Source organism: Rhea americana, unplaced genomic scaffold (genome assembly GCF_003343005.1).
Source record: "Rhea americana isolate MKP2758 unplaced genomic scaffold, rheAme1 scaffold_9, whole genome shotgun sequence".
NCBI lineage: Eukaryota > Metazoa > Chordata > Aves > Rheiformes > Rheidae > Rhea > Rhea americana.
The window spans coordinates 7,877,100-7,902,097 of record NW_028187088.1 but is presented as its reverse complement, the minus strand read 5'-3'; the positions used below and the strand labels follow the sequence as shown (position 1 = coordinate 7,902,097).

The 24,998-nt window shown below is 42.9% G+C and overlaps 1 protein-coding gene across 1 annotated transcript in view; it reads left to right on the top strand.

Moving 5' to 3' along the window:
- Positions 1-24,998, top strand: part of TMTC1 (transmembrane O-mannosyltransferase targeting cadherins 1) — a 154,090-nt gene that overhangs the window by 50,368 nt on the left and 78,724 nt on the right. Inside the window, exons 7-8 of the mRNA XM_085324129.1 lie at positions 16,238-16,319; positions 17,599-17,702. Of these exons, the coding sequence (XP_085180255.1) occupies positions 16,238-16,319; positions 17,599-17,702 (186 nt within the window). The remainder of the gene's footprint in view (positions 1-16,237; positions 16,320-17,598; positions 17,703-24,998) is intronic.

Genomic DNA, 24,998 nt, shown 5'->3' with positions numbered 1-24,998 from the left:
AAAAAAGGTCTTCAAGGATCATGTGCTTCTCAGCTCTCCTACAGATCGATTGGATCAATTTGCCTCTGTGTGTTTCAACATCTCTGTCCTAATTCTGGAGACTATCACTCTGGCATGTTGTCAGGTGGCTGTTTGCAAAGGGCATACAAGAAGTGGAGACTTCTGGATCTGATCAGAGCATTAAAATAAGCTCATTAGATGTAAAAATAAATAAACAAATGATTAAAAAAAAATAGGAGGGGACTGTACAGTGGGTTATTACTCTGTAATAGGTACCAGTGAACCTGACAGAATTTTTCTTTTTACCCAAGCTGACCAGCCAATGGGGTAATGCAGCACATATGGTTTAGTCAAGACTTTAAACTCAAGCAGATGATTTGTAGTGGTTTCTTAATATGAGTTTTATTAAGTTGCCTGAGGCACAGTATGTTCATCAATGTTTTGACTTGGTTCACTCCACGCATCTTGTAAAATTCTTCTCTTTCTGGCCTTTGTGGAGAGTGCCCTTTTCTGTCTTCTCTCTCATAGCCCTGAGCTATCAACTCAAGAAAACAGAAGTGGAGCAGGAGAAATAGCTTTGCTCAAGAAAAGTGCACTTAAACAAGTCTGTGCTCTCTAGAGGAAGCTTTGATGAGCAGCAGCCACCTAAGGTAACCGGTGCTTCTCTGCTCAGAAAATATAGTAATAAAACCCCTGCCCTGAGCTTGCCTTTTCAGCTGGCCGTGCAACTTCGGCTTAGAAACTTGTCACCAAACAGGAGCAGCTCTGAAACAGAGCTAGTGTGTAGTTCTTGTGCCTCTTACATGGGCCAATGCAGCAGCAACGTGTGTTGACTAAATTTAATAGAAACTGCTGCTGTTTTGGAAATTGCTCCATTCTTAGCAATGTGGGATCAGCAAGTTAAACTCGGTTTGAAAGGTTAGGATCTCAGTGAAGATGTACAGCTATTCTCTTCCAAAATGCCTAGTCTTACTCCTCAGCGGGAGATAACCGCACACAGACTCATTGCTTGCTTTGCTGGGCTCCGCGGTGGTCTCGCAGTAGCTGCTGGAGTGGTCTCCAGTGTCCCCACTGCATGGGTTTTTGCCTTTGCCTCTGGCTGTTTACTCTCTATCAGTCCAACATCCTTCAGTGAGGATATTGCTTTCTTCAGTTTCTTTAATTTTCATTTCTGGTGATCAGACTGAGATTGCAAATTAGTACGTTTGGTATTATTCTTAAACTTTTTTGTTTTTTCTCAAAATAATCTTTGTTCCTTAGGATATGAGGACAAGAGTTAATTGAAGTTAATTCAAAATAGTTTCTTGTCCCTCTTCCCATCCATTTTACCACTTCAAAAAACTTCAAATAAAAAGCACAAAAACATTGTGGGGAAGGAGCGTTTTTTGGAATAAGTAAAACATTGCTATTTAGGAAGATTTTTCCTACTGAGGAGTATTTTGGGAAAAGCCCATTTTCCCTGTGTATAAATAATATGTATACATTTCATTTGAAAGTTTTTGCAATGTTTTAGAAACAAACAGCCTGTATTGACACTTTTATTTTTGAATTATATTTTAAAATATATGTATATATTTTTGCTCCACAGCTCAGGTTTCTTTGATTTGTTTTTGTTTAGCTTGTGGGTGTACTGGAAGCATTACCTATTTAATTGCATTTTAACCACGAGAGTATATGTGATTGGCACTTGGAGCAAGTCTTTATTTCTCTCAGAATGTTTGTGGAATAACAATTCCGATTGCTGCGTTACGGATGTAGCATTTAATCAATAACTCAAATAAGGAAATAATGTCAGTTATCCGAATCCTGTCTTGGTTCGCAGTATAACCCACAGTGGCTGATACATTTTTCTAAGTTGTTCGACAAGGGCCTATTTATTAAGTTTAACGACAGGATCAAGCAAATGCAGTACAAATATTTAAGAGAAAAAGAAAAGAGTTGGTTAGTATAATTAAAAGATCTGTTTCTTGTGAGAAAATATATGCAAGAGTCTTTAGATCACCTTTGGTAAAGTTTTACTTCTCCTAGGTCTTCTATACAAATAAATTTTGAAGAATTMATTCTCTTAACTTAACTTGAACCGAATTGCTGCGATACTGAGGAACACAGGTGGCCCCTTTRCTCTTCCCTTGCAGCCGCCAGGTCCCAGCCAGGTCTCCGGAGGYCACGGGCTCCCGTGAGCTGCCCTGGGCTGCTCTCGCTGCTCAAGGCTGTGCCAAGGAGCCAGTACTGCTCTGCTGTCACGTTGGGCCCTGGCACCTGCACCTCTGTCTGCTCTTTCTGAAACCTCTGTGGCCCAGACAAGACACCTGGCTTTGCTCCGTCCTGGCGATGATGACCGTGGAGCTGGTGGGGCAGCAGACTGGCAAGACAGCAGCACCCACACCACAGCTTGTCCCTGTCATGGCTACCATGTCCTTCTCGGCTGAGTGCCAGGACTGGGATCCGTGTCCAAACCCAGGACAACGCAGCCCTGCCACAGTACCTCTGACCTAATCAAACGCGTGTGCATACTTTATGCTGTCTAGCRTTTAAAAATGAGTGGCATGATTATGGTAGCTCAAATATTACTTCTCTCCTTTTCCCTCCTCCATCAGCTTCATCTTCTTGTCTGGACATTTGCATCATTTTTGGCCTGATCCYATCACTGGCTGGTGTCTGTCTGGATAAGCCCAGACCATGGGGGAGTCCTCTGAGGAACTTAAAACCCCTTCCATGGTGTGGGGCTCCTCCTTGTCCATGGCAGCCTGCTGTCTCCCACCAAAGACCTGTCTGCCAGCGCCCAGCCTGAGTTCACAGCTTGCTCTCTGGAGCAAAGCCAGGCCTCTCTGCCTGGCTGAGGTACTCAGGAGATGCTCCCTTGCCAGATCTTGGACCTTCAGAAGGTCGCCCAAGAGGGAGCTCCTGGCAAGCATACCATCTCCTTTCAGTTAACTTTGGAGATAGGTGTCATGCCTGAGGATGCCCCTTGTAGCAGCCAGCATAGATGTCCCCCTTGGCAGCGTGGAGACACAGTACACATCGAGTGTGTTAGAAGGTGACCTTGTTAAAGTGGTGCTGGTCGTAACCTACCAAATGACCCAGGCTATGGCGACGTTGGAGGGTAATGAATTGGACAAACTTCGTGAAGTATTTCCACTCATTTGCCTCAAGCTGAATGGGTGACATTCCTTCTAGGGTTTGGTTTCTGGGGAAGAGAGGCTACCAGCTGTGTGGGAATGTTTGGTTATCCTTATAAATCGCATCTGAATGTTACTAACTGTCAGGTCCCGTTCCTTCCCACAAACATTTCAGAGGATGTGTTATAGGCTGTTGCAAAATCCCCACTGCAGAAATGACTTATATTTTTGGCTGAGTGCAACATCCTGTAAGCTTTCTTGTGAGCAACTGGGCAGGATCTTTCAAGATTGCTGGGCTTTTAAGTGTAAGAATTTAAACTCACTTCTGTAGAGGTGGGAGATTACAAAATGATGTAGTTTTCTTGCTATTACTTATCCTTGAAAGTTGCCAGTGCRGTTCAAAGTGAATTAAAAGAACAGTTCAAAAGATTTTAGTGACTAAAACAGAACTGGGATATTTGCAGCCTTACTTTTCTGGCAATAGATGAGACTGGATCATGGTCAAAATAGGATAAAATGTAATTATTTTTTCTAATTCTGCCAAGTTTCGGAATTATTCTTTTATTGATATGATTTTGGCTTTCACTATTTATTATCTATTTAGACAGTGTGTAAAGAATAGCTTTGCAAAGGAAGTCTGCTTAAAGCAAGCCACTGATCTTTACTGGCTATTGCAGATTTTAGTATTTATTTCTTAAAAACGAACCCTGTCGTAACAGAACCATGAGTGGCTGTGATGAAAGAAGAGGTATTTTTTTTTTTAATTGAAGAATTTAATGATTTGTGTGTGTGTGATTGAGTGGGAAAMTGACAGAGATGAAAGTTGTTGGAAGTGTATTGTTTGGTGTCTCATGCCAACAGTAACAGCGCAAGCACAGTTTACTTAGGGGGCTGCTGACAAAAGGGGTCATTTGCTGCCAGTTTTTGAATTGTTTTCTTTCAGATTCTTTCTGTGTTGCAGTATAACTTTGGCATTAAGTTGCATTTGATTGCAAACATTAAAAAGTTGTACTGAAAGGCTACCATCTCCGAAGAATGAACTATTTTTCTTCTTCACTGTATTGCTAACAGACTTGTGCCATTCATGTTTAAAAAGAACAAACTATTTTTGAGGCTGTTAAAAATAACATACTGTTTCCTAACAAGAAACGAGTGAGGAAGYTTTTTACCATTTATTTTGTATTTAGACATGTCTGAGACATATTTAGAGATTGCTTTATTTAATCTGACAGAAGCAAAGGGGCATGCTAGATCAAACCGTCAGATTAGAATTTTTCCAGAAAGGAAGTACCTTTTTCCTGAAGTGTTTAGCATTGACATCTAGTAAGCTGCTTTTTAAATAGCTGATGTGTGGGTTTCACTTTGATGGAAACATTTGTGGAAAATGGGCCAAGCTTCAGTTTTAAGCAACTAAATTCAGTGTCTCTGCCACCAGTACTTTTGACTGTAAACCTGGATTAAAACCATGATCATTGCTTTTCCTTTCCATCATGTGAATTTGATAAAACTTTTGGTGTAAATAAACGGATTATATCCCTTTTAATTTAGAGAATCTTCAGGAGAATTCATGCAAGCGTTTCTATCTTTGTGAGTACTTTTACAAGCAAACTTGTTGCTGTTGCAGTGATGCAGCAGCATCGTATACYAGATGGTGCATGGATGTGTCTGTACAGTGCCAAGTTTTCTCTGCCTGTTCCCCTGAAGGACCCTGCTAACATTGCCCTTCAACCTAGCTCTTACTTTAGAGCTTTGCCCTAGGCAAAGGCAGCTAAGGCAGGAGGAGGAGGAAAGAGTGACAAATATGTGAATGTCCCCCTAATTTATTCCTGTCATTTGTTCCCATTTGTTCTCGCTTTGTCACTTGCTGTTTGGTTCTAGATGTCCGTAAATTGGTTGTGGACATTAAAGCTGATAACTGTCCATGCACTGTCTGCTTTACTGACCTAAAGGTCCACCGCCCCTCTGCCCCGTCACTGTGGTGGATTCAAACTTGTTGTGGGTGGATTTTTTTCCTTCTCCAATTAAGTGAAAAATGTGAGTTCAAGCTGAATTTGACAAGTAGTTTCAGATTACAAGTAAATTATGGAAGAGTTGAAGAAAATTCAAAACAAACCAATTCTGAAATAAAGCAGTATTTCTTTCAGGCTACATTCATAGGGAATTAAAGCACTTATTTTCCTCCGCCCTCAACTTCTTTGCAAATTGTGCCAAAGCCGCCTTCTGAAACCAGCCTTTGACTGCCAGTTTCACTTGATTTGACAGAAATACTTGCTTAAAAACTCAAAAAACCCTAAAACATTATTTCATAGAATCATAGAATCAGTAAGGTTGGAAGGGACCTCTGGAGATCATCTAGTCCAACCTCCCCGCTCAGCAGGGTCACCTACAGCATGTTAGATAGGGTTGCATCCAGGCGGGCCTGGACTATCTCCAGAGAAGGAGACTCCACAACCTCTCTGGGCAACCTGGTTCAGTGCTCTGTCACTCTCACAGGGAAGAAATTCCCCCTCATATTCAGGCAGAACTTCCTGTGCTTCAGTTTCTGACCATTACCTCGTCCTGTTGCGTGGGACAACTGAAAAGAGTTTGTCCCCGTCCCCTTGACACCCTCCCTTCAGGTACTTATCCACATTGGTAAGATCCCCCCTCAGTCTTCTCTTCCCCAGCCTGAAGAGGCCCAGCTCTCGCAGCCGTTCCTCATAGGGCAGRTGCTCCAGCCCTCTGATCATCTTCGTAGCCCTACACTGGACTCTCTTCAGTAGCTCCATGTCTCTCTTTTAATGGGGAGCCCAGAAGTGGACACAGCACTTGAGATGMGGYSTCCCCAGGGCTGAGTAGAGGGGCAGGATCACCTCCCTYGACCTGCTGGCAACACTCTTCATAATGCTCCCCAGGAGACCATTGGCCTTCCTGTCCACAAGGGCACATTGCTGGCTCATAGTCAACTTGTCATCCACCAGCACTCCCAGGCCCTTCTCTGCAGAGCTGCTCTCCAGAAGGTCAGCCCCCAGCCTGTACTGGTGCCTAGGGTTATTTTTCYGTAGGTGCAGGACTCTGCACTTGCCCTTGTTGAACCTCAGGGGGTTCCTCTCCACCCAGCTCTCCAGCCTGTCCAGGTCTCTCTGAATGGCAGCACAGCCCTCAGGTGTGTCAGCCACTCCTCCCAGCTTGGTATCATCCGCAAACTTGCTGAGGAGGCACTCCGTCCCCTCATCCAGGTCACTGATGAAGAAGTTGAACAGGATGGGACCCAGTACTGAGCCCTGGGGGACGCCACTAGCCACAGGCCTCCAACTAGACTCCACGCCACTGGTGACAACCCTCTGAGCTCTGCCATTCAGGCAGTTCTCAATCCACCTCACTGTCHACTCGTCTAACCCACACTTCCTGAGCTTATCTAGGAGGATGTTGTGGCAGACAGTGTCAGAAGCCTTGCTGAAGTCAAGGTACACAACGTCCACTGCTCTCCCCTCACCTACCCAGCCAGTCACGCCATCACAGAAGGCTATCAGATTGGTTAACAGGATTTCCCTGTGGTTAATCCATGCTGACTACTGCTGATCACCTTCTTYTCCTCCATATGTCTGGAGATGACATCCAGAATGAGCTGTTCCATCACCTTTCCAGGGATGGAGGTGAGGCTGACTGGCCTGTAGTTGCCTGGGTCCTCCTTATTGCCCTTCTTGAAGACTGGAGTGACACTGGCTTTCTTCCAGTCCTCAGGCACCTCTCCAGTTCTCCAGGACCTTTCAAAGATGATGGAGAGCGGCCTGGCAACAACCTCCACCAGCTCCCTCAGTACCCGTGGGTGCATCCCATCCGGGCCCATGGATTTGTGGACTTCAGGCTTGCCCAGAAGGTCTCTAATCCTWTCCTCCTCAACCAAAGGAAAGTCTTCCCTTCTCCGGGCTTTCTCCCTTAYGTCCAGGCTCTGGGATTCTTGAGGGCTGCCCTTAGCAGTGAAGACTGAAGCCAAGAAGGCATTCAGTAATTCTGCCTTTTCTGTATCCCTTGTCACTAGGGCCCCTGCCCCATTCAGTAGYRGGCCCACATTTTCCCKAGTCCTCCTCTTGCTGCTGATGTATTTCAACAAGTCCTTCCTGTTGTCCTTGACATCCCTTGCCAGACTCAATTCCAGCTGGGCCTTAGCCTTCCTCGCCGCATCTCTACATACTCTGACTGCATTCCTATAATTCTCCCAGGTAGCCTGTCCCCTCTTCCACATTCTGTGTACTTTCTTCTTCTGTCTGAATTTGCCCAAGAGCTCCTTGCTCATCCATGCAGCTCTCCTGCCCCTTTTGCTGCACTTCTTACTCATAGGGATGCACCACTTCTGAGCTTGGAGGAAGTGATGTTTGAATATTAGCCAGCTCTCCTGGACCCCTCTTCYTTCTAGGGCYTTAACCCATGAGATTCGTCCAAGTGGGTCTCTGAAGAGCCCAAAGTTCACTCTCCTGAAGTCCAGGGTTGCAATCCTGCTTGTTGCCTTAGTTCTTTCCTGCAGGATCCTGAACTCCACCATCTTGTGGTCACTGCAGCCAAGGCTGCCCCCAACCTTCACATCTCTAACCAGTCTCTCTCTGTTGGTAAGGACAAGGTTCAACAAGACACCCTTCCTCGTAAGCTCCTCCACCATTTGTGACAAGAAGTTGTCATCAATGCATTGCAGGAGCCTCCTTGACTTTTAAAGCATTGCAAAAAGTTATCCTTTGGGGTCAACCCAAAGAGAGACTTGAAAAGTGTAACTCAGTTTTGCAAACATAACGTTTTCAAAAATCAAGTATTCACCCTGACTGAAAGGGTGAAAAGCTCAGCTGTGAAATTTCCTTTCTTCCCTTCCTTCCTCAAATCAAACTGTTTAGCTGGATTAGTAAGTTATTTACACTCTTTAAAGAGCTATTTCAGGAAYGCTTGGGACCAGTCAACCCTTGCCTGCCTCTGTGCTTACTAGTGGCTGCTGTCGCTTTTGGTAGACCTGATCAATGGAGAAGGTGCTGGGCCTCTTCTCCCTGAGGCAGGGGGTTTGTCTGCTCTCTGTGTTGTSTGGTAGCTGCGGGCAGAGGTGGACACATTCAGCCCTGCCTCCGGGCTGGGTGGCTGGGGAGCCTTCTTTTGCTGGACGTATTTTGTGGTGGAATATGTTCGTGCTCACTAAGTTGCTACTGCATTTGCTGGTGGGCTGTTGCCTGTGCAGTGCCATGTGTTTGTCCCTGGGGAGTAATTAAATTGCTGAGTATGTTAGTGTCTTTTTTTGTTCTCTTCCTTGTGCTGTTTTTTCCTTTTTTACTCAATCTTTTTTAGGACTTGAGTTGAATCCTGGACAGTTCACTGTTGTTAGAAGTTGTCTGTATTATTTCCTGCTTTGAGATGTGTATCTTTCCTCTGCTGTGCTAACTACAGGTGGCTGTACAGGCTACACTGCAGGGGAACTACACATCTCACAGCTGTCGGTTTCTGCACTCTTTCTCTGACACACTTTACCGATGAAGGGGATTTCTTACTCCTCTTCTATACTGTTGGAAACTTTTGCCATCTCTTTACATATACACATTTTTATATATATATATATATATAAAAATAAATATATATATATATAAATATATATATATATATATATAAATATGTGTATGTATAAAATATGTGTGTGTATATATATAGATATATATATATGTGTATATATATATATTTAAGTTTGCTGACTGGGTTCCTAGGCAAAGACAGCAGCAAAAAGCTAGAGCCCTATTCTGTAATTCCACATACGTAATTTTAAGTCACCACAATTCGCTCTTGTAAATAAGCAGAATACTTGGACCAAAGTTTGTATTTACTAACATGAAACACTTTATGGAGAGCATCAAAGTAATGCAGCAGCCATCCAYGTCTTTTATTTTTATTTTCACATCTTTTATTTTTATTTTATTTATTTTTTTGTAACTTTTTACTGTGCCACTTACTTCATGGGGACACCTGAATAATTTCCACTCAGAAAAATGGATCCCTGTGCATGTCTAGAGGATAACCTCCTCCTCTGTTTACATGAAAGCTAGCAAGTAAGCTAGTTGTCGGCAATTAGAGGACCTGTTTTGGATACCTCAGAGACYACAAGGTCCCTGCCAGAGCCCAGTGGGTGTGCAGGTTCCTGGGAAATCCTCGGCAGCCCCCTTGCCAGGCTGGCTCTCGCAGAGACTGGGTTTGGCCCGTGGGCACTCCACTGCTTTGGGGGAAAGCTGCATTTGAGGACTGCCAGCTTTCTTTTGCGTGCAAACACGCAAAGGCAGTTGGTCCGTAGGAGTCCTGGGTATCCTCCGTGATTTCAGGTCCATCTGCTCGTGCTAGATTGGTGAGGCAGAAGCACAGCTGCTTTCTTAAGCTCAGACACACTRGGGAAGGCAGACTGCTTCCTGCCTCCAGCGCCGCAGTTCATCTCCTAAGTGCTCACCAGGGACACGAGCGAATCGAGCTCCAGTGGCAACAGACTTCTTGGATACYGCTGCTGGATCTTTGGCAGCAACAGATGTGTGAATATCTGCCTGTATCTTCATCTTTCTCTTCTTTCTCTCCAGTCCTAGCTTCTCTTTGCTCCTCTACCTATTTTCTTGGTGCTTGCTATCTTTTCCTTCCCCTTTATCCTCTTTCTCCCTTGTAATACATACTCCTGTAGCCTACACTCCAGCTATAAGTTTTCAGTCTTTTGCAGTCTCCTGTCTCTGTTGCTTTGCCAGGAGCAATTGCAAGGAGAGCCTGATGCTGTTCCTGCAAACTCCTGCTAGATCATGCTAGAGATCTTGGAGAAGTGATACAAATCCCTAGTGAGCAGTGCAAATGGAGAATTTCTCCAGTGGCTTGTATTGTGCCTGAAAGTGGGGAGAGCTGTCACTGGAAGGAACAACAGCGTATCTCTGCGGTCCCTCTGCTCAATTTCAAATCCTTGCTCCAAATGTGGAACTACTGAAGTTTTCTCTTGGTTGTGAGACTTTGTTAATATGGGCAAARCAATGGTTTTCTCTCTAATTGCTGTTTCAGAAATGACCTAATTGTTTTAGCTGAGGCTTTCAAGGTGAAAAACAAATTCGGCTTGACACAAGCTCGTGGAACGGAAAACTTTCAGCCTGAATGAACTCTCAAAACGAACAGACCTCTTGTCAAAAGAACAAGTAGCTGAAAACAGGGGCTTATAACAGAGTGTGTGGAAGAGCCAAAGCCTAGGTATTGCTACTAGCGTTGCTTCTAATGCTGTGATTTGAAATATCTCTACACAAGCTCTTAATTGCTGCAGGACAGGGAATCACCAGTCTCATGTGGATTTCAGTGCCTCGAGTGTGAGTGATACAGAAATAAAATGGCTGAAATCAATGAAAGTTTTAAATTACAAGCGCTGCGCTTCGGTTTCCTGAGATCTGGCGGAAGGTGGTCATACTTCGATGAGGTCTTACTTTTCCTGTTAGCCCTGCTCCACCTTGTCTACTTGTCTCGTCAGTGGAATGTCTGGTATGAAGGGAAGCCCTTTTTCATCTTCTTGGTCGCGTCTTTGATCTGTTAAGGGTATTCTGTTAGTGCCCCCCCCGCACCCCCGCTTCTCTCTCCTCCCTTTTCCTGACTGTGCCTCTCCCTTTTCCTGTTCCCTGCTCCCTCCAGTTGTTCTCCCCTTTGCTTGCACCCTGCACAGAAAAATGCCTAAAATAACATAAAATGGCCACAAGTGGACTCTTCTTCTCTGCTGTATATGCTGACATGGTTATGCCCTGCTCCACTATCCCTGAGAATCCCCTAGAAGGCAAGAATACAAAACTTGTGGTCACATCTGAAAAYGTATGTGAAACGTACGTGCCATTAGCAGTGCAAATGATTTAAAACACTTGTGACTTTTATAAAATCTTTCTAAGGCCCTTTAAAACGTCAGTAATGCGGATTTTTGTGTGTGTTTATGCATGTGTATCTGCCTGGGTAGCGGCGGCTGGGGTTTAAGGCTCTCCGGGGAGATAAGGAGCAAGGATACCGCACGTACGCTGCAGGGAATATCAAGACTACTCATAAAGAGGAAAGCAGGAGGGCTTTTCTTTCTTCTCACTTGCAGAGGCTGTAGCTATGACTGATATTTTATTTCCCTGCATTGACAGATATTTTAAGCAAGTTAAAAATCCAGACGTGTCTGGAATACATTATTTTTTCTTCTTTTCCTTCAATTTTTTGCTCCATGATGGATTTCACCTCTTGTTTTCTCCCTGGCGTGTCACATACGTTTGCCCCTTCATGGCTGTCCTCAAGAAGGAGTAAGGTGAAAAGATACTTCTCCAATGTAAGATATAGTTGACTGGAAAGATTATGAGGAAGCTATCTGTAAGTAGAAGAAGTAAGGATATTCTCCACAGACAAAATATGGCTCCTGTAAAAATTTTGCATTCCCSAAAGTGGAGTCTACTTAATTGCTTTGGAATTAGATGTGTATCTAACCGTGATCTAACACTTTGAAATTCACCTGGAATAGCCCCTACCAAGTCTAAAAATGTCTTGATTAGAGGTCTCTTACTGCTATCAATCATTAAGAAAAAATCAACAGCTTTATACTCATCCTTTTAATGTTTTCCTTAATATTAGAGTTTTGAAAGTGTTATTTCAAAATGCAAGTCATGGCAATTAACTGCAGCTGAGAAGCTGTCCTGCTATTTGCTGTAAACTCAAGATGATGTCAACGTTAAAGGCAAATTAAAAAAGCTGCCTGCTCCTTAGAGAAGTTTGTTTTGATTAACACAAAGTCCATCTGGTACAAGCAAAGTTTACATTCCTGTAAACTGCACAGTATTGAGTTTTACTAGGCCACCTACCCTGCTGTCTTCAATTATAACATCTCTGAATGCGCTGATGATGTACTCGATTTTGGGATGAGCCGTGCTTTTCAGGAAGCCAAAGCTGCCAAGTATCTGTCTTGGCCTCCGTTCGAACTGTGTGAGAGAAATCCCTGTGATGTTAAGTGTTTCTTGGATTTATTGTTTGTTGTGATTCTGGTCGCTTTAGGGAGTGTTCCTGAAAGGCTTTTAGAAGGTACTGAGTAGCCAGTGGCACGCTGTTTCGCTTTGCGGGAAAGCTGGCACCAAGCGGAGGTTGAACCGCTGTCCAAGTAGGCTCTTCTCACACTCGTTCAGCAAACCTGGCAATCTGGATTTCCTGCTCTGATTTTATCTTCCCGCTATGAAAATCTGAGAGACCCGCACGTCTTGAAGCGTTCKCCTCGTTCTATGCTCCGGAGGTAGCACGTTGCTGCATGGAGCTACTGTGAATACAGTTCCCTCGCACGCGTCCCACGCCTGCTCTCAGCGGGGAGCGCGTGTGCATGGGGGTTTTGGCTGGAGGAGCCACACTGCGATGCTCGGGGTGCATCCTGTTAGCAGCGGGAGGTTTGGCAGCCTTATGTGGCTTGCAAATGCGCAGAAACCTGACCTGTAAATGACTTTATAAACGGCAGCTGTTTTAAACAGGTATAAAACAGTAGAACTTTTGTAATACTAACTTATTCRATTAGCCTAGGTAGAGTACAAAATAAAGGGGCTTGTTGCCTGGCTTTGTTTTAAATGTGGCCTGAGCAAAGTTCAACCTAGTTTTGAATGCATTTGCAAGCTGCAGTTTTACATGTATATGTTGCGCACAGAGTGTCGCTGACATTAAGTAAACTTCTTCCAGGTGCCGCTTGCAATTCCTTTGAATTTAATACTTGAACTGTATATCGTTCTTTGCCTGCACCAGACATAAGAAAAATTTTTTTCCTACTTACTTTTCCTGAACCAAGTGGTAGCCTTCATAAGGTACTTGGGAGTACCACATGGTTCTTGTAAAAACAATACCTTGATCCACTGAGTGCAACCTGTATGGTTATGCTGCTTGTGTAGATTGATTTGATGGGCAAACAGCTGGATTACAAGCAATAATCAATGTTATCTTTCATGGTTTCCGCATAAACTTCATAACAACAGCTTCCTTAAGATGGAAAACTTTTGCTTCTTGATTGAACAGTTATGGAAAGAAACATTTCTTGACTGAAACTGCCAAGTGGTAAAAGCATTTGCAGAAAGGATCAGAAAGTTCAGGGTGCTCTGAACTTGCTTGCTTCACCTGTTCCCAGTTATCTTTCTCTTCCACTGCAGTGCCTTTGTGCTTGCTGCTGATCGTACTGCAGTGCAGAGCAGTGATTTGCAGTAGTGTCAAGGTAGAGGGTTTTTTATTGTCTTCTGCTCTCCTCTCTCAGATTTTCTACAACAACACAATTTAAAATTGTGAGGGACCAAGTAGGATTTTGAATTTAACTTTGGCTTGTAGATTAACTGATGCCTTGAACCGTGTTTGGTAACACGCATAGTGCTGTACTTGCTGCAAAGAAGGTGTGAAAATGCTGCAAGCATTTTAGCTATTCCTGGGCAGGCCCCAAAAAGTCAAAATCAGAATGTGTAAAGAGAAAGCTTTCCTACACTTTACTGCCAAGGATGAAAGAGCAACTACTGCCTTCCATTTACATTTATTTTCAGTCTTTAATTTTCTCCTCAGGCCAGGCTTGATGGAGAACAAAGAGATGGCAATGGTGAGGATTCGTGGTTGGCAATCTTTAGATCTATATCAGRGTCTTGTTTTACAAGCCCCGAAGCAGAAGCACAGATGCAGTTTTCTGGGCATCAGCAATCTAAAATGAAGCCTAGCTTTCTTCACTGAATTGCTTGCTCTTCAAATAGTGTATTGTTTCTAGTAGTTGTTTCAGCTAGAATATCTTTGATGCAAATTGGGAAGCTTTATCTGTTAAATGCTAGGTCATCTCCACCAGGAAGCTGCAAAGTGGGGTCTGCCTGTCCTCCCCATCCCTGCAGTTGCTTCCCAGCGACTTGTGTAAGTTGTGTGAATGTGGGTGGCTGTTCCAGAGGGTGGCAAAATACATGGCACTGAGATGATAGCAGCTTCACAAATTTTTCACTGGTCCAAGGCATGGAGGTGATACAGTTTCTCAAGGACAAACTTGTCAGACATCTTAATATTGGTAAAAGTGTTCCTCTTTCTCTAAATGAAGTCTTGGAAAAAGTTGAGCTGTTCTGGCTCCCCCTTCTCCCTCCCCTCCTTCTCCCCCAAGCAACTGTTTGTAATGGAAATTTTCTGCCCAAAGTGTTACAGTTTGTCAAAACTACAAGCAAGTGAAAACAGGTTTCTTGTGACAAAGAGTCAGGCAACTTGGATAACAGAGGGCACTCCGCTGCTCCACCCATAAAAATATAAACAAAATACAACTAACACTTCTGTTCTTACTAAAATTCGCAAGGGGATTGAGTTTCATAAAGTGTTCCAATAGGGAACAAAAGACCAGAGTTTGATCCAAGTGYTGTTAAAGTCACTGAGAGTCTTTCCCTTTGGCTCCAGTGGGTTTTGGAGCAGGGCCATGGTGAATGCTTGAAGGCCAATCTGACCTTTCTTGGAGCCTGAAAGCTGAAGACTTAGTTTCATCTCGCTTGTACTTGCTGGAGCCTGATTAAAATCAATGGGAGCTCAAAAACTTTGCACTTTGCAGAGTTCAGCCCTTGAAGACTAGTCTGACATTTAAGTTAGATTCTGTGCTTAAATGTCAACATTTGTAAATAAGTAGACACCAAAGACCTAAGGTCATTCGACTTTCTTTACAATATATCGTTTGTTACCAAACTTACGTAAGTTTTCTGAAAAGCAATTTTTTTTCTAGAGAGCACCCAGATGTACTTYTGGTTAAATTCTAACTCTGTTTCATGGTGGCTTTGCTGCTACTGCTTTTATTTGCAGCGTAATCTTTTCTCCATCTTTCCATGGTGACCAGAATTGCAAACTTCCTACTGTAGAAATTTTTGAATAAAAAGCCAGATATTAAGGATTCTTGGCAACATTAGGGAGCRCTGCAATCTTCTTTTTTTCTAAAGATTTAAGAGGTAGAAGTGGTCAGATGATAGACTGTATTAAGGAATCTGGAGAGGAAGTAAGATGTATTTCATATGCTAGATGATCAGGAAAAAAAATGTATGACTTTCATGCATGCAAAGCTAACTTCTGTGCAGGYTGTTGTGATTCATTCTGTAGTTTTTGTAAATCCCAGGGCAGATGACTTTTACTGATTGCATGTTACACAGAGGAACCTACAAATATTTCAGTTCTGTATTTATTGTGCTTACTTKTTACTTCTTAGAATTATTTGTCAATTTTTCAAAAGTTGTCCAATTTCTTTTGGCTTAAAATAGTCTCTCTCTACTTTCTTGCCATCTTATCTTTTTTCTGTATTTCCTTCTTTATTTTTGTTTCTTATCACTTGTTTTACAATGGCAAAAAACTGTAAGGTTCCACAGAACTGAAATTATGATTGAATTAATGTCGTAGAGATGGTACCGTTTATTATATTAAAAAAGTTCATTAGAATTTGGGAAGTACATTTACCTTATATCAAACTATATAGAGCCAAAACTATATATTTCAAAATTATTTTAATTTTACTCATTGAGAAACAGGATGGTTTTCACAAATGCTTTTAGAACAAGAAACTACCTGTGTGTCTGACTTGTTSCCATTAATTATCATAGCACTCTGTCATTTGGCTTGTAATGGAACTTACATTTGTATAATATACTTTTAGGAAAAAAATGCTTAAAATAAGTTCAGTTCTAGACAGTTCTTTCCTTCTCTAGAGACTGAGTAGAGAGTTGGGAACAAGAAGTTTTTGCATTTTAATCATGGCCTGAAACKGAATTGCTCTATTGCTCTCTTTGGGTGACCTTTTAAAAATGTGTCTCAATATATTCTTCTGGGAGATTGGAGACCGCAATCTTAGAGACACACACATGGATTTTTATAAGGATTGAGAAGTTCATTGATGATTTAAAAAAAAAAAAAAACATTTTGGTAGGAAACTACAGCATATCATAGTACGTATTATTTGAAATATTCTCATTATTTTGCGGGCATAATTAAGTCACATGGAAAGGACTTTGAAGAATAAAAGTGATAATCACTTATTATTATAGCAAGTTAGTTTAGGGTAGTTAATACAAACCACAAGCAATTCTTTTTCCAGTTTGAAAAATGAGTTATTGCTCCAAAGTATTTCAATAAATATTTGTTTCCTTACATTTCAGCTACCTGACTGCAARTAACAACCAGAATTTCTTGTATACTGCAAGGCCATTTTTAAAGAGAGCTGCTTTGGTGGTAAGCTATGTAAGTAYGAATGGAGTTGACCTTGTATTTGTGTACATGTGCCTAGAATAAGTRTTGTCCGGTTGGATCCCAGCAGAGTCAGAAAGCTGAGATGGTAGGCCTTAACACATCACTTGTCTTGGGACGTAGTCTAGAAAATTTCAGCTGGACAGAGAGAAAAGAATATTACTATGTTGTGTTTTCAGTTCAGATTTTCTTACAATTTATTAGTGGTTGTCATTACAAYCTTGTAATCATCTGCAAGTATTTCTGTCCCTAAATTTGGGGGGAACCTGTGTATCATTGAGCTGACTGGCAAATACTGACTTTCAATGACATGCTGTTAGTTTCAAAGCAGCCTCACTGAGAGTCACAAGAAAAGCTCTGCCTTCAAATATCTGGTCCTTGGGGCACTCCAAGCATGGCTTCACAAACTGCAGGAGGAAAAAATGGTCACCAGCAGGAGCCTGCTGGATGTGCAGCTCCCTGTGCTGCTCTGTAAGCCAGATCCTCTTGCTCCTCTTGCGAAGACCAGTGGTTCCCAGGAAGACGGTGAAGTGCCAGCCAGCAGAGATCTTTCCAGAGTCTCGGGTTATGCAATATGAGCTTGTCCTTAGACCAATGCCAACATGAGTGAATAGTGGTGGTTTTTAAGGTATCAGCCCTGTCTTTCCCTCTGCATTTAGGTAGAGGTTGTTTGTAAAACTCCGTAGTCAGAGCCACAACAGGGTGACAGATTTGTCCTTTGAAATGCTGCTTGTGCTGTGGGTGTGCCAGTTCCAYGTGCACGCGAACGTGCACATGAACAGGGTGGGACAAGCGTAGCATGCTGTGTTGGGAACTGGGATGTTCACCACTTGGATACTTATAGTCTCRTAGAAGACTAATGCAGTCACCTGCCTTGGAGGGTTTAGTTCCAAAGCTCTCCTGGACTCCATAGTGAGARAGTATGGATGCAGCTGATGGGGTGAAAAAGGGGGCAGCAGTGCAGGGGACTGTGTAGGGGAGTCAGGGGTAGGCTCTTCTCTGTATAGCCCACTTGGCCTCCTGCCTGTGTGAGCCCTGGGCACTGCCATTTCCCCTTCCTAGCAGCCTCGGAGAGTCAGGAAAATGAACAAGGACGCTAGGGTTGAATTTTGCCACCTGAAGGATGCTTAGGGTTGCAAAACTGACGTTTTACTATATGCTCAGAAGCAAGTCAGCTAGTGGTTTAGTCAAAATAAGAGAGCTATCAAAAAAAATTGCTGGAGGCCTTAGTTCTTCAGTAGCGTGTTACTAAACTAGATGTTCTTCTTTGAAGGTGATTCTCATTTTGTATTTCCGCCTCTGGATAATGGGAGGATCCATGCCAATGTTTTCAGAACAGGACAATCCAGCTTCATTCTCACCATATTTACTGACAAGGTACAATACCACTAATCAAAAAAAAWTTTTAAAAGTGTCATCTCAACATTATTTTTTTCCTAAACTAAAATGTTTTACAGATGGTGAATGAGAACTCCGTTTTGTTGTGTTAACTTAATTGCTTCTTATTGCTCTGTCTAGAATGGAAAACAATCAGCATTATTTGAACCCTAAAGCATGCTCCAGTTCCTGTAGAATTATGTTACATACGGTTGTTTACTGAAAACGGTGGTTTTATTTTTATGCAAAACCCAAACCATATAATTTAATTGTCTGAGCACAGGACTAGAAAGCCCAGTGATTAAGGCCTAATCTCAACCTTAAAACTGATTCCTCCTGAGATATGAGACACAAATGCTCAGTCTTTGCTTCAGATGAAGCTTGTAGAAGGGGAGGGTGATCATGCCTCGTAGTAGAATATTGATGACTAATTAGTACTCTGAAAGCAGGAGGAGAGATCCAAGGAGCATCTATTACTGATGTAATACAACACAGTTCTAGCTGAGAGTAGGATGGGCTGCCAGGGAATAATTAAAATAACAAATTTGAAATTTGCATTAGCAGATTTTCATTTTGTTATTTTATCAGTAGTCTTTTTTTCTTTTTTTGAGAGAAAGAGATGCTTAAATCCTGCAAAATGATTTTTCCTTGCCTGGTACCCTGTGCATGGTCAGGATGATGTTACGTTCTTCTGGCTCTGTTGGGCCAGACCAGTAAGGCAGTGGTAGCGTGATTTGACAAATGATAGTCTTTGCTCCAGGTCTAACTGGAAGAGTGCTCCAAGAGAGTGGAAGGAAGTTGATTTGCTTTTAAGACAGGGTAGGTGAATAACTGATTGCTCTRGTTTGCTACTAAACTGGGGAAAGAAAATTTGGAAGTTTCTGGAGGTATTTCTTGATGTCTCAATGAAAAGGGGAACAGTCCTCCTCTGTGCCACTTTCTGGCCTTGCTAGTTCCTAATTCCAGCAGTGCAATAGCAGCTGAGATACRTTTTAAGTTCAAGAAATTCTTATTCAGCATCTGCTGTAAAACCAGACTGGATCTCTTTTGGGAGATCCTTGTGATAATGCAACAACAGCTCCTATTACCATCAAGGCTAAAACTGCTTTCAGGAAACATGATGTCTGATTTGAAAAGCTCTGATCTGTGYGCAGCATTTCTGGTGGAGAAATCAATACTGAGCTCCTTGTGACGCAGTGTGAAGGATTTATTTTTGTCTGTTTTTGACATATTTATGCTGAGACGGAAGTAATCAAGTTATAAATGATCCTCGGCTGATTCCAGTTACTTCAATCTCTGCAAATGYGTTTGTATGTTTGACTCATCACATTTTATAATGACAGGGGAAGATTCTAAACCTGAAAGCTAAGTCATTCTTGGAGTATTGACAGTGATTATTTTTACCATCTGCACTGTGAACTTTATAAGTCTCATGAAAGACAGGTGAGAGCACTGCTGTCAGCTCCTGCCTAGTGCCAGCAGTAACCCTGGCATCACCTGTCGTCCAGCAACACCTCCTGCTCCAAACAGTCATTTCCCCTTGCCAGTGATGATAACCRCTATTATAGCTCTGAAGGCATTCTAAAATCCCACAGTAAGCCTAGCTCTTCCACTCCTACTGAGCTTGCTCCTAACCCTCACTTTAGCCAATTGACTCAGAAGCCTCCATCTTCCATCCAAAACAAAACAAAACAAAACAAAACAAAAAAAAACACCCTTCAGAAAGCCCTGATCCCAGACATTTTATGGCTTTCTAATAGCCATGCTTCTTAATTGAGCTTGTCAGTTCCTTTTCTCCTAAACTAGCACCAAGCAATCATTGTGAACGCTTGGGTATAGTTCCTGACGACAGGAGCTGAAGATTAGTTTTGTGTCTGAATCCTGCAAAGACTCCTCTTTGCTGAATACCAAAACCATAGGGTGAGGTCTGCTGCCAGGAGCGAGGATGACGTTGGCTGACACAACAGCTCATGGAAAAATTATGGGTAGGGGAAAAGTTAGGGGAAAGAGGGTTGCGATTTTGTCAGAGAGCAGCAAGAGCAGGTGAGCCAAGGGCTGAGGGTGATCCCTGTGCAGGCCAAGTCCTCATCAAGGGGTGCAACTCCATGGGGCTGAACACAGGGGCAGAGCAGGGTGTGGTGATGGGGTCCATCGACTGCCCCTGGTTCAGCAAGGTGATGAACCAGGCCGAGGGTCCATCCAGAGCATACTATGAGRAGATAGGGCCAAAGACAGGGCTGGTGACAAGACAACAATGTGGGTCCAAARTCCAGCCAACAGCCATGGCTGAACTTAAATGGGGCTCCTGGAGCGATGGGCAGTGCATGGAGGTCCCAGATTCCCCTGGCTGTCCTGCTAGTGCCTTCAGGGCCCTGCTGTTGCCCCTGTTCARCACTTACCACTGTTCTTTAGAGTCTAGAAAGAAGCTGAGCCTTGAGCTCCTGTTCACCTTAACCTTAACCCTAGTCTGCTGGCATAAGCCTTCATCTTAGATCTGCGGGACCTGCAGAGTCTGCTCCAGTTCTTATTTTCCTAAACTCAAACCTTAACCCAACCATTACCCTGAGCTGGAGCCAAAAACCCGATCGTCYGGATACCGTGTGTTATCTGAAGCCTGCAGTATCCACCTGCTGGCAAGTTAAGCTTGCTGAGGAATGCCTTCTTTCTTGAAACTAAACAAAAATCTTTGGCTTCAAAATAGTCAGTGACCCACTGACTGCCTCAGAGCTAACTATAGGCATGTCTCCACTGGCAGCATTAGTCTTCATACTAGACCTGCAGGATCTATCTACAAATGAGAAAACAGGGGTCAGAGAGCTGTTCTCTATTTTTCTATCTCACCAGTCTCTCAGAGTTGGGGGAGGACTCATTCATCTAGCTGGATAATACCTTAGCATAAGCTTCTGGACAGCTATGGGTGGCAAATTTTTTGCAAAATTTGTGGGGTGTTGGGGCTTGCAACAGCAGAGTTAGGGCAGCCCGAGTGAGCGCTGAATCCTGAAAGGTGGGCAGGAAGGCTTTTTCCTCCTCACCTTCTTGCTCAAACTGTAATTCTTGCCTGAGAGCTCTTGGAAGAATTAGGGATAGAACTGGCTGTGAGTTAGGGGAAAAGGGGCTGCATCTTACCATGGTCAGAGCCCAAATGATTGCTGCAGAACTAACATTACACCAGTGAATGTGGCTGTACCAGATGTCAGCTGGAGCCAGCAAGGTTGAACGGCATTGGCCTAGTTTTCAGGCAGGTCTGTGTGTCTGGCCAGCTGGAAAGGCAGGCTGAAGTTCAGGGCTAGCACTCAGTTTAGGTGTAAGAAAGAGAGAGATGAAGAGGAAAAATTCTTTTTCAAACCTGGGATTTCCACAAGGTGAAAATAAGACGTTGTCAGCTGAGTACATTGCGTATGGGTGGATTTGGATCTGATACAACTTGCTGGCCTCAGAKTTGGTGGTGGCATTAGGTGAGGGTCTAGAACATCAAGGCTTGAAAAGACCTTGGATATCCAGGCTTGTGCTATTGGGTGTAGTCACTTACCCAGCTGGCGGTTATCCTGGCAATCAGGGGAGTTTTTGGTTATGTACTATGCTAGGAGAAGCTGCTGAGCAGTGCATGTTCTTCAGATGTGGGTAATTAAAGCAGTAGCATCTGAAAAGTTGGTGTGAGAAGTCTTTAGTGAGTTTTGAGGCAGCAATTAGGCCATAGCACTGAATGTAAAGCTAGGATGTTATTTGCAGTTTATTTTAGGATTTAGGAGGATAGAAGTGGAAGAGCTAAGCTTAGTGCCAAGTCCTGCACTTCCTTCAATTCTATTTGGAGTCTGATGTCAGTGAAGGCAAATGGCTTCAAATCTACCTGTGTGTGGAGACTGAAAGTATCACTCTGTTGCCAGAAGGGAGAAACCCCATGAAGCCATAAGAAAGGTCAGTTTTGCCCAGAGGAATCTTGGAGTGGGGTACTAATGCCTGAAATATCACTAAAGGCAGGGTTAGTGCTTGGGCAGCAGGGGAGTTGTTTTTCTAATTCTCCAAAGATTACGCAGGGCACAAATGGGAGTTGCTGTTTGCAAGTAAAAGACTTTTTATTTGCACTGAGCTGTAAATGTGGTTATTGTGCATACCTTGCCAGGCTAAATGTTATGATTTTCAACAAACTTGAGAACTTATTACAAGATTTTGCCAAGTCTGTGAGGCTAGGAGGAAGRCTGGTGGCAACAAATGGGATTAAAAAAATAATAGTTTGGAAATGCGGGGTTGTCACTGTGACATACATAAAGTTTGGACTGGAGGCTGGGGTCTTGGCTGAAAATAAGGGGTGAAAACAAAGCAGTATTGCTAGTTCCTGCAACGTTTCTATGTGGACTGGTGAGTTATACAGGTATGGTTTGTTCTGAGTCTGGCAAGGATTAGTGGAGTACAGCTAAGATTAGGAATAGGTTTTATGATTGAACCTGGRTTTGAAAAAGTATTCTCTAATGAGGTCAGATTTTGTCAGCTCTTATGATGTTTGTAGTGTAAATTAGATGACTGAGGACATGAGGGAGAGGYCTACACATCCATGACTGCATGGAGGAGGGCAGTATTGGTTCACTTGAATATTTTTTTTTTCCCCCAACACGGAAACTAAAGTGAATCAAATGAATCTAAGAGGAGACAGGTTCAAAACAAGTCAAAGGAGATGGTTCTATATGCAACAGGTAATTGAGCTCTGGAACTTCTTCCAGCAGGATGCTGTAGATGTGCTGAAAGCTTATACAGGCTCAGAGAGAGATTCACTAAGTTAAAGAAAGAAATCTAAGCTACTAAATATGCAAAACCAACATCCAGCTGAGGGATATCTTACTAGCTAGAAACTGGAAAAGTTTTTTGTGTTCTTATCCTGTTCTTGCATGCTTTTCTTGACATTCGTTTTTGGTCACTGCTGGAGAGAGAAACCTGGTCAAGGTTAGACCTTTGGTATGGCCAAGCTTGGACAAGCATGAACGTGCGTTCTGTGTGACATGAATACAATCCTCTCTAATCTTGGAAAGCACAAATTTCGACTGTAGCATGGGCAGAAAATTGATATATTTAACCATTAGAAGTAGAAATATTCTGAAATCTGACAATTTTTCAATTTTTAAAAGAATTCATAATTTGTTCAAAATCTTAAATTGCTATAATTCYAATAAAAATTGAACAAAGGTACAAATAAGAACATTGGAAGTCAGAGTGTGAATGTTGTGGTCCCTGTGAGGTACTGGATTTTCTAATTTTGCCAAATATCTTAAAACTTGTAGTTAAATAAATGAAAGCCACATTCTGTGTGTCCTTGAGTATGTTGCCTGCCAAGAGAAAGCTCGGAAGAAGAAAATTGCTCCACTTCTTGGCTGAGGCAGAAATGAAAGTGTTGGAAATCCTGCTATTCTTRAACACTGCCATTAGAACCTGTCCACATGATCTGTTGTACGCTACAGAGTGGAAGTATCTTTTCCYGTGCCTTACCTTAAAGGACGCGGATTTCCAGTCGCTGAAATCTCGTAGCCCCAAATCTGCTGTGGGTAAGTTACTGCAATACAGGAACCGATACCAGACCTCTGCTGCAACATTCTTGCTTGAATTAGATGAAAATTGAAGAAGAATGTAATTAGGAAGGTTTTGAGAGCTGCTCAGCTTTATGTAAACAGTGTACTGAGCCGCAGCTGGAGTGTTAGCAGAGTGTTAAGCAGCGGGCTGTCATGCTTCAGACATTCTGCACAACATTTCGTTATTCTGCCGTTCTGGAGGGGGGGGGGAAAGTAGGAGGCTTCTGAATAAGCAGATTGTATTACTAACACCATAATAAGACAAGAAAAAAAGAAAAAAAAAAAGTCCAGTGCACAGCATGTCTCAAGGTGTGTGAAAAAGATTAAATCCTGTCAATTCCAAACTAAGAAAATATATATTTTTAATGTATATCTTTAGGAATCAAATTGTAATAATTCCTGCTGGCATTTGCTTGGTGACATCCCTAAGCCCATTTTTTTTCTGGGCATGAAGCAGTTTTATTTGTGTTGTCACTATTTAAATAATTAATGTATTTCTAGTARGACTGCCTTGAGATAGCATTCTCCTGTGGTCGAACTGTTCTCTCTGTAAACTGGCTTTCTACATTATCTTTAGTGTTTCAATCAGGTAAATGAGAATTCAGTACAGTAGAAAGATGAATAAATGCTTATACATAAAAAATGGCATATATTCTTTTCACACAGATTTGTGACTGTTTTCTGAGCAATATGTTTAATCATCCCGGTTATAACTTCAAAGGGAATGAACTACCAAGAGGCATACAGCAGCTCTGTGCTGAAGAAGTAGGTCCTTGAGCCAGCCATTTCTGCCAAGGCAGTAGAAGTCAAGTGCATGCTCTTCTGGTATGGGATTTGTGCTAGACCTTAGGCTAGGAGCTGGCATTAAAATGGACTCCTGCAATGTATCAGCCCTTAATTAGCTGGGCTTGCACATGCTTCCTTAGTGGAAAAGCTCTGCCTGTTTTGCCAGTGCTTTTTACTCTGTGCCCAAAGGTGCTTAACTTCAGCCCTGACATGTAACCTCTAGTCACCTGGAGCGCAGGGCTGATCTCTGGACAAAGGTAATAAAGAGTGTCRGTAAGAATTGCTGTCATGCCCACCCAGTGGCCAGGCAATCCGTATGCTAAATTTAAAATATATATTTCTTTATCCCAAGAGAGGTGAGGGGAAAAAGAAATAAAGCCAGTCTGAAAGATGRTATTACAAAGCAAATGCCACCCTACGGTAGCTTTCTATTCCCAGAGGAACCTGCTTTCCCAGGGCYGTGTGAAAGACTTGAGCATCTCCCTTAGTCAGGGTTTCTTGGTTTAATGAACAAACCCAGGTAGGCAGTACTGCTCTGGAGAACATCTTGTTAAGTCATTTTTAATGAGCTGTGGAGCTCATTACAAATGCTGGTTAGGCGATAAGCCTTCCATGCCAAAAGCCAACATGTGGAGTGGAGAGTGCCTAGCTGAAGCACAGGCTGCTTATTCCCAAGGGCAACACATYTCATTTTCAGAAAGCTTTCATGTTGGAGGGCTAGACCCAAACGGTCTCTGAGGCAAAGGAGCGTGTTCAGGACATTGCTTTCTCTCCTGCTAGTGCCGGGCAGTAACTCTCTGAGGGCATGATGGACTGTTTCCAGAAATGTTATCACAGAGGGTTTATGAGCTCTGTTTTTTAATTTCCTGAGGATCAGTGRTGACGAGTATCTCAGGTGCTCTCCACAGGACCCTCCATCCCCTGCTGCCTTGGTGAGCCTTTTCTGCAGCAGTTA